The 14041-nt window shown below is 36.9% G+C and overlaps 1 protein-coding gene across 1 annotated transcript; it reads left to right on the top strand.

Moving 5' to 3' along the window:
- The first annotated feature begins 311 nt into the window (after positions 1 to 311).
- LOC149225280 (uncharacterized) lies at positions 312 to 4019 on the top strand. Its single transcript, XM_089377041.1, has 2 exons — positions 312 to 1901; positions 3016 to 4019. The coding sequence occupies exons 1-2, from the start codon at positions 1297 to 1299 to the stop codon at positions 3650 to 3652; spliced, it is 1242 nt and encodes a 413-aa protein (XP_089233167.1). The 5' UTR covers positions 312 to 1296; the 3' UTR covers positions 3653 to 4019.
- Positions 4020 to 14041: the final 10022 nt, after the last annotated feature.

Raw genomic sequence — 14041 nt, 5'->3', positions numbered from 1 at the left:
CATTGAATGTCTTGGCTTCTCCACTAGATTCTGATATAGTACAATACAATCCCATATATTGTTTTTTGTCAGTGGATGGATTAATAGATTTCGTGAATTCTACGTTGTTCTTTAACATTAATTCATTGATGTATTATAGAAATGTATAGAATATGCAGGGTTAACAGATACAGTCTCAGTAGAACCTAATTATGAAGTGTCCCAGAAACAGCAGAACTCTGAGAGGTAACAATACTAGTACTAGCACAGTGCATTCTTCTTGAATCTCTTATAAGTACTGATTCAACTCAATTTTTGACCCAAGGGCTTGTTAGGGTATTTTAAATTGTATTTTTCAGAAGTAAATCATTGTGTTTTGCTGATAGTTGATTTTTTAGTACTTCATCATTCAAATATTTATGTTCAGCCTTTGCTGAGAGTCTGGGAAGAGTTTCTTCTTAAGTTCTTGGAACGGATTCAGTGTTCTTATGCCTTTAGCGTTCTAAGTTCCTTAGACTTCTCATTGTTTATGCTCTGACTCGCTTAAACTTCTACTGTTCATGCTTGCAACTTCCTGAGATATGTTAGGCACTTCTGCATTGACGGTATTGCTTAATGTGCTTTTGAGTGTAGTCATTTGTGGATAGTGTCTTTCTTTCTGAGCTCCTTAAAGTTATTTCCATGTCTTGAACTCTGTGAAGGATTTCAATTTTCCTCTTCAATTCTTGTAGGAAATCAGGACTTCTGATGGTATCATTTCTCTCTTTTTAAGTTCTCTAAAGCTGTTGCCACGATTTGAACTTGTCAAGGATTTCAGTTTGCGTTTTCAACTCTTCGGCATACTAGACTCTTTCCAATATTTGATTTTCAAAACCTTTTCTGATAATTGAGCTCTGTGGAGGAATTTAAACACTCAACCAAAGGTTTGCTTGCCCATCTAATTTTTGAAAGCTCTGATCCATGTCCTTATATGCCTCTCCTCATTTATGGAGATTTTCTAGTTTGCAAGAATCAGTCCCAAGGTGACTCCTTGGTCTGGTTTCAAGGTTTACAGTGGCTCTTAATTTCAGAGAGACTGCAATGTTTTGTATGTTTGCATTTGTTCTTACATCTGAGGTGATCGGATGAGTCCTTTGTCAATGTCTCTAGTGGTTCCAGTACTGTTTCTTTTAATCAGTGTGTAAAATTGTTACCCAGTCATCAAATGATTATTGTTCCTGTTCATTTCCCTTCTTTCCAGAAGAATATATGTTCACATTTTCATAAAAGATACACAATTTGGTAACATTTTGTCATACACGAACAATTTTTTTTATCATGGATCCCTGCACCTTTGTGAAGATTTCTATTAGTGCATTGGCTTTGAGGCTGCCTGTAGCATCGAAACCAGCAACTTCACGAATTCACTCCGCATGTGCCCCTTGCTTTTGTGAAATTAAGCTTCCCAATAATCCAACAAAGACTATTCCACTTCCTTTGCTTCTGCAAGATTCCTCTGCTCCGGATTCTCACAGAATTGCTGCCACCTTTTACCTTGATGAAACTGCTTTTCAAAGGCAACTTGCAGTTTCATGGTTGGGGAGAACAAAGACTGCAAACCCTTGCCTGGAGGTTGCAATTTATTCCGGAAAAGGGAGAAATTGTGGTATTGGGAGTGATAAACGGCTTGGGAAGTTTCGAATTGGACTTGATGTTAAGTGGATGGGTTTAAGTTCTGTAGAGATTCATAATGGGTGGGTTTGCATTGGCAAATCTAAGGCAGGAGAGTTGCATTTGGATGTTAGAGCAGAACCTGATCCACGGTTTGTTTTCCAGTTTGTTGGACAGCCTGAAGACAGTCCTCAGATTTTGCAAGCGCAAGGAAAGGTTCATCAGCCTATTTTTAGCTGCAAGTTTAGCCGTGACAGAGGTGATCGCTCCAGGCAAGTTTTCAAACCTCTTTACCTCATAGCTTTTGATATTCAGGCAAACCCGTCTTTTGTTTTCCGAAAAACTGTCGGTGCATTCAAAGTGTAAACCTATTAGAAGCCGAACGTAAAAATGAAATTTCTCAGATTGTACATGTAAGGAAAACTTAAGAAGTTTAGCTTGAAAACTTAGTATCGTATTAACTGAAGTTTATGACGAAGGCAGCTTTTAAAGTAGAAGTAAATTCTGGAGTAAATTTGGTTCCAGTATATCATGATGTTGCCAAGATTCTGCAAGGGAATGTATCACCCTAGTAAAACTTAATAAGTGTAGCTTGAAAATTCAGAGGATGAGATTAACTGAAATTTAAGGAGGTGGTTTTTAAGGTAGAAATGGGCTCTGGGGTAAATTAGGTCTGAAGATATCATCATGTTGCCACGATTCTGCAGGGGAACAGGTCACCCTAGTAATAGATATTGCAAGTACACAACAAACCATCGTAGGAATAGATACTCAAGCTGCTAGTGTACATACACCCTAATAGCTTTGGTACATCTAAAAGTGGAATACAAAATTGGGCATTGGATTTGTATATTTGCCACTAGTTGGCTGGATATTCTGAATTCATATCAATATCTTGTCCCTAGTCAGCAGAAGCACAGCGCCATATGTTTGACCAGATGTTTATGGACTTTTGTCATTGCCAACAATTTTTGCTTCATTCTGATTCTTTCATGTATATTGCATAAAGTATCAATCTGTGATTCGGTACCTTTTGTAATGTGACGCTTTCTTTAAGCACACAAGCAACAAGTTCGATTTCCCAAAAAGAAAAAAATAATGTCAAACAATGAAACCTAAAGAGCAGCATATGCAATGAGTGTGACAAATGGAATATTTTAGTTTGTTTAACTGGTCAGAAAACCTTATCCAGGTAATATTCAATTAAGATTATCCAAAAAGTTAAAACCAATGCCATGAAATATTTTTTTGTTTGCTAGAAAAAGTTGGCATATCACTTGATTTGCCAACTCTACAGTTTCTCTTTTTGCTTTAATAAGTATCAAAATTCTTTGTTCCATCAGTGTGAATCATGATGTTATATACTGGCTATTTCTTTGGGTTTAGATCAAATCAACAAGAACATGGCATACATGCATGGACGAGTGGAAAAGAGAAAAAAGATAGAAAAGGGTGGCTAATATTAATCCATGATCTGTCTGGTACCCCAGTAGCAGCTGCATCAATGGTGACTCCATTTGTTCCATCTCACGGCACAGATCATGTCAATCGGTCAAATCCTGGAGCTTGGCTAATTCTAAGGCCAGGTCGCTGTGGAGGGAACTCATGGTTTCCATTAGGCCGTTTGGAAGCATGGCGAGAACGTGGCAGAAAAGGAGAAATCAGTTGCAAGTTTAAGGTTATGGAGGAAGGAGGCGGATTTAATGGGATTGGCAATACAATCTCCTTGTCCAGAACGGTGATAAACTGCCCCAAAGGCAATGGAGACAAGGTCAATATAAACATGGAACTTCCTATTCCAGGAGGTTTTGTAATGAGTGTAACAACTTTGAATAGTGAACACGATGGTAAAGGTAAATGCAGTAAGCTAGAAGTTCAATTGGCAATGAGACATGTTACATGCTTAGAGGATGCTGCAGTGTTCATGGCACTTGCAGCTGCTGTGGATTTGAGTGTAGATGCATGTCAGCCTTTCTCTAGAAGGTTGACAAAAGACCTTGGCCTTTCTTGTTCATTATTGTGATTTAAGGTTCCAATTCAATTATTTCTCTATGGTTGCAGACTTGCAGTAAATATATTGGTGAGTTTTATTTTAGATGAAGATCCGGCGGTTGACTTGAATGGATCAACTCCAAGGCCTTCAATAACTGTTTGAAAACATGTTACTTATGGAAGGGTTGTTAAACTTTTAATTCAAATGGAAATCAAGATCAACATTGGGATCTTGTACAATATGTATCTTATTTTTGGCTCTATATTACTTCAGGCTTTTGAAATAAAGCTTCTATAGAAAAGCCCTTAAGGTTCCAATTCAGTTATTTCTCTATGGTTTCAGACTTGCAGTAAATATATTGGTGAGTTTTATTTTAGATGAAGATCCGGTGGTTGACTTGAATCAACTCCAAGGCCTTCAATAACTGTTGAAAACATGTTACTTATGGAAGGGTTGTTAAACTTTTAATTCAAATGGTAATCAAGATCAACACTGGGATCTTGTACAATATGTATCTTATTTTTGGCTCTATATTACTTCAGGCTTTTGAAATAAAGCTTCTATAGAAGATCCCTTAAGGTTCCAAATCAGTTATTTCTCTATGGTTGCAGACTTGCAGTAAATATATTGGTGAGTTTTATTTTAGATGAAGATCCGGTGGTTGACTTGAATGGATCAACTCCTAGGCCTTCAATAACTGTTTGAAAACATGTTACTTATGGAAGGGTTGTTAAACTTTTAATTCAAATGGAAATCAAGATCAACACTGGGATCTTGTACAATATGTATCTTATTTTGGCTCTATATTACTTCAGGGTTTTGAAATAAAGCTTCTATAGAAAAGCCCTTATTAATAAAGATTATTCATGCTTGAGATATGCTTGCATTGATAGCCTTGTTTTTTCATGAGTTTCCAAAGAGATCTCCACTTTTGATTTCATTAATATGCATATTTTCAAGGGAGAAACTGAATGTAGAAAATATAATGTCTGCTTTATCTGATATCTCTTTGCAGTATGCCATCTTTATTTTCTGTGGACAATTGTAGGCTATTTATTTTAGTATGCCATTTCTTTCTTTCGAAAAATGAAGTGGATGAGTGGAAATTTTGGTTAACAGCTCTCAAAATATTGATGCACATCTTTTACTTTACTCTTTATCACTGCATAATTTCATTATCCTGTTATTATGTCAAATGATAGTTCCTGAAATCCTAATAATTTAGATATAACAGCACAAAGTAATTTTTAACTTGAGATGAGCAGATCCCAATCCAGTAAGTCTCTGTATATATATGGATGAGAGAGAGAGAACAAGCAGCTACTCAAATCCAAATTTTAGCAAATGGTGTCCATTTACAATGGTCAGCAAAGGGCTATTTTCCTTCCAAATTAGTTAGATGAGCAATATTTACAATGGTCGGCAAAGGGATGTTTTCCTTCAAAATTAGTTAGACGAGTAATAAATTCTAATGAGATTTGTTCTTTTTTACTGTCGATTGTGTATATCTTGGAAGTTAGAACAACCTTGGAGATGTGATTGTCTGTTTCTCTGTATTTGGAAAGGATCCATATATCCTTTTTCACACCCTTTTAGAAGAACAATTGACAAATATTGTAATAATTGAGAATAATTCAACGTGGCTTGCAAAAAGAGATTATGGTTCTCCTAGGAGTTTTTTCCTTTTGAAATATAAGAAGCTGGTTAAACTATTCTACCTTTGTACCAGTCCCAAGGGTTAGCTCAAGTGGTATGTGGAGTTTTCTGATATTTTTGTTAGCTGTTGCTGATCAGGGTTTGGTTCCCTGTATTCAGGGCCGACTGCTCACCTGGTTTATCATGCACTAAATGTGAGGAAGTACCCCATAATCAGGGCAGACTGCTTTCCTGGTTTATCATCCCACTAAATGTGAGGAAGTACCCCAGATTTCCCATGCTTTTATTCCAAGTAAAAAAAATATAAAAAAAAACAAAAATAAAAATATTCAACCTTTGTACAATAAAATGCCATTCTTCCATTAAGGCTTCGGCATTCAAATGATGACTTTCCTTTGATTAATAATATTTTAGATTTTAGGATCTTTTACATATTATGATTCAGCATTGTGATCTAATCTGAGAAAACAACAAAGATAAAGTTGGCTCATCATCTTTTGATAAGGACGTTTATTCAATATTGTCATATTTTTCTTTCTTTTATTGTAAAGAATCTCAAAGTCGAAGGCCTAAAGTTTACTGGCTCAGAAACAGAGTTTGTTGGCTGCCAAGATCAAACTTGACAAAGAATTAACTTCTGAGAAGGTATTGTCTCCATTTTGATAGGAAATTCATGATTGCAAATGTTATCTATCACAAGTTGACTTATTGCTTTTTCTTTTCTTGTCTTTCAAAAGTTTTACGGTGGTCATTCTGCAAGAGGATTGTGTTGAGAATTCGAAAGGGCAATGAATATGTTAATTCTATTAAATTGATAATTGTTTGTGTTACATTTTACTTAATAGCTTTGTTCGTTATTCCAATGTGCAATACATCAAATAGCTACCAAAACAGTAAGAACAGTGACACAGTATATAGGCTGCAAGCCAAGGCCAAAACCCCTCCTCTTGAGGGGAAAACTCGAAAATCTCTTCTTATCTTTCAGATCTTTCAATTGACGAATACCATGACCTAGACTCAGAAAAATACCCTCTAAGACCAAGTCTTCCACGGCCTCTTGCTGCAATATCTTTGACCTCCCAGTAGATCTGAAATTCTGCTCCCCAGCAACTGTTGTTGCTTCTCTAGGAGACTTCGATCTCCCTCTAACAACGTTCTTCTTGACTTCGCTTGCCTTGACTTGAGTCCTAGGGCTAGTAAGATGCCCTAAGAGACCTTCGCTTGCCTTCCCTTCTCTCTTGCTTCCAAAATTGAACCTCAAAATATCCCAGCACAGAAACCCTAACTTTACACTTCCAGAAGAATAGAGAAAGACCCAAACACTTTGACTTCTTCAACCTTCTCTCCTTCGCACTTCCTTCTTTAATTTCCTTTTCTTTTGTCTTCTTCGCATAAGAGATGAGAGAGTGAGTGGTTCAAATGGAGGACGAGTTACTCTTATATATAGGCTTCCTTAAGGGTGGACATGGCTCTTCATGTAGGCCGACTTGATCTTGGAGGTATTTTGACACTTTTAAGACAAAATAAAATTTTCTTTGCAATTTGCAATGTGCCCATAGGGTCTTCCATATATGACAATGACTCTTATACCTAGGACAAACCCTAGAAGCACTCAATGGGTGCTTGACCTATAAAATAAAAGAACTTGAGCATGAAACCCATGCTTCAATAATAATAATAATAATAATAATAATAATTTCTTTTTCATTTTACATTTACAAGAATACATTTCATACTAATGAAGACCGAACCTAGTTACACATTTTTCAACACTCCCTCTTAACTAGGGAGGTATTCATAAGAGGTACATGGTCATTCTTAATCTGAAGAGATCTCATAAGAAGAGTCGGATTGGTAACCCATTTGTCTAGCATCATAATAACCAACATTGTCACATAGAAAGGCCTTGACTAACAACTCTATCTCTCCACAAGATCAGAGCACAACGCCAACGATATATATAGACACCATCATCATTGTCTCTCAAGGTACATATCCCACCCGGTTCACAGAATATGGCCTCCCATTGGACTATTCTTATCTTGGGTAGTTAATCCTCAAAGAATATCGGTCCATGACTACTCTTGTCTTGAATGCCCTACCACATTCTCAAAGAGTATCGAATGCTAGATGGTTACCCAATCCTCCATTCTTTCTTCCCAAGTGAAGACAAGAATGTTGTGTCTATCTCTCCCTCTCAATTAGGGAGGACAAATCCATCAAACCAAGCTTGTCCCTTAAGTATACAAGCTTCTTGTGTGGAAGTGATTTCGTCAATATGTCAGCTACCTGCTCATCAACGAAGATATACCGTAGTTGCAACACACGATTTTGTACTAGCTCTTGAATATAGTGATACTTCTTGTTGATATACTTTGTTTTCCCATGAAACACCGGGTCCTCAGACAAACGAATACAACTGGTGTTATCACAAAGTATCATTGTAGGGTTCATCGGTCCTTCAATCAAGTCGGATTGCAGCTTCCTTAACCATATTGCATCCCTGCTTACTTCCGTTGTAGCATATTCAGCCTTAGCGCTACTCAAAGCAACAATGTCTTACATTCTGCTCATCCATGAGACCATGGAGGATCCCAAATTGAAACATCCTCCCGTAGTGCTTCTTCCATCCTGTTCACTGCCTCCCCAGTCAGAATCTATATACCCAATCAATTGGACTCATTCCTTCTATCATAGTTCAGAAAATAGTTGATGGTTCCTCGTAGATATCTTAGAATATGCTTTGCTGTTATTCAGTGATCATGCTTCGGCTCTACTTGGAATTGACTGAGTACATTTACTGCAAAACATATGTTTGGTCGAGTATTCACCAAGTACATCAATGAGCCAACAAGTTGTCTATACCTGGAAGGATCCACAGGGCTTGATTCAAAACTCCTTGGCCTCTTCAAGTTTGTGATCATCAAAGTGGTCATAGTTTTGCAGTCCATCATGTCAAATTTCTTTAGAATCTTGATCACATACTTTCCTTGCCCCAGATAGATTTCATTTGATCCTTGCCAGACTTCTAGTCCCAAATAGTAATGCATCAACCCAAGATCCTTCATGTCAAATTCTGCTGCCTGCTGCTTTTTCAATTCAACCTTCAACACATGTCAAGAGAAGATCATCTACATACAGAAGAATAATTATAGGTTCATTGTTGACAACATTAATATAAAGGTTCGAGTCAGCGGAAATTTTTGTGAAGCCTATTCTCTATAGGTATGCATCCATTCTAGCATACCATGCCCTTGGTGCTTGCTTGAGGCCATATAATGTTTTCTTCAATCTACAAACATATGCATTCCTATCTTTGACTTCAAATCCCAAGGGTTGTTCTATATAGACTTCTTCATCTATAGTGCCATTCAAAAACGTAGTCTTGACATCCATTTGGTGGATGTTCCATCCCATCAATGCTGCCAGAGAGACTAATGATCAAATCGTTGTATATCTTGTTGTTGGAGAAAATGTTTCTCAATAGTCGATGCCTTCAAGTTGAGAGAATCCTCTAGCCACAAATCTTGCTTTATACTTATCTATACTTCCATCAGTGGCATGCTTGATCTTATAGATACACTTGGAAGTAACCACATATTTATCTTCAGGCCTAGTTACGATCTCCCAAACTCCATTCTTCATTATAGCTTGATATTCCTCATTCATGGCATCCTTCCATTCTTGATGTTCTACAGCCTCTTCAAAAGTGGATGGTTTTGCTTCTATCAATTTTGTCATGTATGCAGCATACCCAGAATATTTCCTGGGTTTCTTACTTTCTCTAAATGATCCTTGTGTTGCCCCATGATCTTCTGCATCAAGTAGTGTAGATTTCAACCAATTAGGTCTTTTCCTTGTTTTGGGAATGAACACAGGTTGAACGGGTTCACTTGGCCCTTCTTCTTCATGGTGTGATCCTTCTCCTCCCTTGTCAACTTCTTCCTCAAATATCGGAAGTTCTTCGTCATCAGAATCTATAGAAAGTTCTTTTGATTTATTGAATGCTATACTCTCATCAAATATGACATCACGACTAATTTCAATGTGATGTCCATCTCTCATATAGATTCTATAGGCCTTTGATGAGTTACTATACCCAACAAAAGTCCCCTTTATACCGAAAGGATCCAACTTCTTTCTTTTGTCCTTTGGTATATGAATATACACAAGACACCCAAAGATTCGGAGATGATCTACAGATGGCTTCTTCCCAGTGAACACTTCTTCCGGAGTTTTGTTGTCTAGAGATCTGTGAGGACATCGATTTTGAATGTAGATCGTTGTCTTGGTTGCCTCTCCCCACAGAAACTTAGGTAGATCTTGATCATGTAACATTGTTTTTACACTTTCTTCAATGGATCTGTTCTTTCTTTCTGCGACTCCATTTTGTTTGGGATTGTATGGGACTATCAACTCCCCCTTAATCCTAGACTCCTTACAGAATGCTATAATCTCTTTAGATGTATATTCTCCTCCATTATCAGATCTTAGTATCTTGATTCTTCTCTCTGTAAGGTTCTCCACTTCAGCTTTGAATTCTTGAAATTTTATAAATACTTCATCCTTGGTTTTCATTAGGTAAACCTAGGTCTTTCTTGAATGATCATCTATGAATGTGACATAGTATAGATGGCCTCCAAGTGATTTTGGAGTCATAGGGCCACATACATCAGAGTGGATAAGATCCAAGATTTCTTTCGATCGTGAAGCACTGCTTCCAAATGGTCTCTTGGTATTCTTACCCAATGCACATCCCTTGCAAACACCTTCATGATCTTCCTTTAGATTTGAGATTCCATCTACTATGGAATTTAAAGTTGGAAAATTTTTGAAATGTAGATGACTTTCCTTTGATACCAAAGTTCACATGGACTAATCTCAGTGTGAACTAGGGCTTGGTTTACAGGAGATATTAATATGTAAAGCCTTCCTTCTCAAATACCAATAACTTTAGCTTGATCTATGCTTGAGTCCTTTCCCCAAACAACTACCTTTCCATCAATGAAGGCTACTCTATCTCCTTTATCTTCTAAACTTGAAATAGAAAGTAAATTTTTGTGCAAACCTGGAACAAATAGAATGTTGTTGAGGTGGATGTTGCTTCCATCCTTGAGTTTTATGGAAGTTGATCCAATGCCCTTCACCGGATAACTTTTGTTGTCTCCAAGTTCCACAGAGTAAGCGGATTTTCCTTTTGATAAGGTCTTCAATTGGTTGGAGTGACCAGTCATGTGCCTTGATGCACCACTATCAATTACCCAGATGTCTTCGTCTTGGAATGTACCAGAGAGAGCCAAAAAGAGACCTTCATCCCTTTCATTGATTGATGCCTTATTTGAAGAAAATAAGAGACTCCATACTTCCTTGATACCTTTCTTGAGATGGTTTGCAGTCTTCTTGATGAACTTTTTCATTGTAGAGGAGATCCTTGTGATGCCCTTAGAGAGCCGAAGCTTTGATACCATGTTGAGAATTCAATAGGGCAATGAATATGTTAATTCTCTTAACTTGATAATTGTTTGTGTTACCTTTTACTTATTAGCTTTGTTTGTTATTATTCCAATGTGCAATACATCAAAAAACTACCAAAACAGTAAGAACAATGACACAGTATATAGGCTGCAAGCTAGGGCCAAAACCCCTCCTCTTGAGGGGAAAACCCAAAAATCTCTTCTTATCTTTCAGATCTTTCAATTGACGAATACCATGACCTAGACTCAGACAAATACCCTCCAAGATCAAGTCTTCCACGACCTCCTGCTGCAATATCTTCGACCTCCCAGTAGATTTGAAATTCTGCTCCCCAGCAACTGCTGCTGCTTCTCTAGGAGACTTCGATCTCCCTCTAACAACCTTCCTCTTGACTTCGCTTGCCTTGACTTGAGTCCTAGGGCTAGTAAGATGCCCTAAGAGACCTTCACTTGCCTTCCCTTCTCTCTTGCTTCCAAAATCGAACCTCGGAATATCCCAGCACATGAACCCTGACTTCGCACTTCCAGAACAATAAAGAAAGACCCAAACATTTTGACTTCTTCAACCTTCTCTCCCTCGCACTTTCTTCTTCGATTTCCTTTTCTTTTGTCTTCTTCGCATAAGAGATGAGAGAGTGAGTGATTCAAATGGAGGACGAGTTCCTCTTATATATAGGCTTCCTCAAGGGTGGACGTGGCTCTTCATGTAGGCCGACTTGATCTTGGAGGTATTTTGACACTTTAAAGACAAAATAAATTTTTCTTTGCAAATTTACAATGTACCCATAGGGTCTTCCATATATGACAATGACTCTTATACCTAGTACAAACCCTAAAAGCACTCAATAGGTGTTTGACCTATAAAATAAAAGAACTTAAGCATGAAACCCATGCTTCAATAATAATAATAATTTATTTTTCATTTTACATTTACAAAAATACATTTCATACTAATGAAAACTGAACCTAATTACACATTTCTCAACATTTCTCAACAGATTGCTCCCATTCCCATGCTTGAACCATCACACTTTCACAACAAATACAACACATAGTGAGATTAAGATTAATACTCAACAGATTGCTCCCATTCCCATGCTTGAACCATCACACTTTCACAACAAATAGTGAGATCAAGATTAATATAGACTGACCTAAATAAAGTGGAAGATATAAAAAAGCCAACTTACGTTTTTATTATATTTTATTATATTATTTTATTTATCTATTTATTTTAATACCGTTTTATATCTCATTATCACTCCAAATATTTGTTACGTTACTCTTCCTCATCTGGACTGTATAATGCACCGACATGCATGATACAAAAGTCATTGGTGTTGGGATGTCTCCTTTGTGAATTCGTATGGGATAATGCTTTGAGCGTAAATCTAATGTATTAAATCATTTTGACCATTTAATTAAATCAGTAGTTGGTACATTATTGGAATAGGGTACCCATTTCATGGATTTCGACAGAGCATGCTTCGAGAAGATCTACTGCAATGAATTCATCACCAATTACTGGTCATTGACCAAGAGTTCACCAATTAAAGTAACAGATGAATTCAGGCGACGCAATGCAAGTACCCTTTTTATTTCACAATTCTTCACACACGCAGGCTAAAAATGGGAAACTCCAGACAACACTTTAATCCATTTTTTCAACAACAGTCTCTTATGGAAAATGCCATTGCAGATTTGAAGAAGACAGCCACTCTCTGGCTTTCCCACCTATAGTGAGGCTCAGCCATGATCGAGGGACCTTTTCCCAACAGTTTTGGAAGCAGCAGGATTGTGATATTTTTGCATAATATGCTGTACATTAAATTGGAGTATGAGATTTTTTTCTATATTTTATTTTTCTGATTTTGAAGTGTGAACTCTTAAAAAGAAACACATACTCTTAACCATTAGACCCACTCAAACTGTATTAAATGAATTATGGTTTTTGAAATTTATAATATTCATAATTCATTAATTCATATTATTGATTTATGATATTAACCTATAATATTGTAACAAAATCTAATTTTAATTGGTACATAAAAATGAATTGAATTGAGCCGAAGATTATGTATTTGACTTTGCTAATAAATTAAAACAACCACTGAACCTACTCACCGTTAATTTCATTTTTCCATCTGACAGTTGCAACCTTTGGCTATCCAAATTCTCAAGAACCCAGACACCTAATTGTTTATATAACTCTTAACCATTAAGCCTACTCAAATTATATTAAATAAATTATAGTTTTTGAAATTTATGATATTCATAATTCATATTATTGATTTATAATACTAACCTATAATATTGTAACAAAATTTAATTTTAATAGGTACATAAAATGAATTGAATTGAGCAAAAGATTATGTATTTGACTTTGCTAATAAATTAAAACAACCACTGCGGTTCATTTCATTTTCCATCGGACAGTTGCAAGCTTTGGCCAACCAAATTCTCAAGAACCCAAGCCACCTAATTGCCTATATATTTTGTGCTTGCGTAAAACTCTGGACATGGGGATAATCCCACAATCATTGGCAATATCAATTTCATTTCCCATTGGACAGTTGCAACCCTTGGCTATCCAAATTCTCAAGAACCCAAGCCACCTAATTGTCAATATATTTTGTGCTTGGGTAAAACTCTGGACATGGGGATAATCCCACAATCATTGGCAATATCAATTTCATTTCCCATCGGACAGTTGCAACCCTTGGCTATCCAAATTCTCAAGAACCCAAGCCACCTAATTGTCTTTATATTTTGTGGTTGTGTAAAACTCTGGACATGGGGATAATCCCACAATCATTGACAAGATCAATTAAACTCTTGCCGCCCTAAATTGTAGTGTGATCGTTTTACTGATTCTTCATCTGTGTTTGCAAGTTCTGTTAGATATATGCATATATTGCAGGTTCTGTGACTGGTTTCTTGCAGGCTCGACACCCATAAGGATTCCAGTCCTGCCAGTGTCTTGGAGCGAGGACCGAACTCTGACTCTGTTTATTGTGCATCTATCCCAGACCGAACTGAACTCTGACTCTGTTTGCTATTCATATATTCCAGATCGTTTCAGTAAGTGGTATCAGAGCATACGGAGAGCGTATTTCCCTCTGTGATGGCAGAGTTAAATTAAAGTAGAATGTGAGGCTTTCAAAGACAACAGGAAAGTTATTCAGATATTCTGGCAGTTAATTTTTGGGATAATTTATTTAGCCAGGGGTTTGTCGAGAAGCTTGGAGCATTTATTGTGAAGCTTCACAGAAAAAAAGACCAAATACAT

Source organism: Pinus tabuliformis, chromosome J (genome assembly GCF_031772625.1).
Source record: "Pinus tabuliformis cultivar Carrire ecotype Pingquan chromosome J, CPIR1, whole genome shotgun sequence".
Taxonomy (NCBI): Eukaryota; Viridiplantae; Streptophyta; class Pinopsida; order Pinales; family Pinaceae; genus Pinus; species Pinus tabuliformis.
The sequence above is the reverse complement of the archived record's forward strand: the minus strand, read 5'-3'. Positions and strand labels throughout refer to the sequence as shown.

Coding starts and splice junctions, on each gene's coding strand:
- LOC149225280 (XM_089377041.1), top strand. CDS start 1,297: ATGGATCCCTGCACCTTTGTGAAGATTTCTATTAGTGCATTGGCTTTG. Junction 1,902..3,015: donor GACAGAGGTGATCGCTCCAG/GCAAGTTTTCAA, acceptor CTTTGGGTTTAG/ATCAAATCAACAAGAACATG.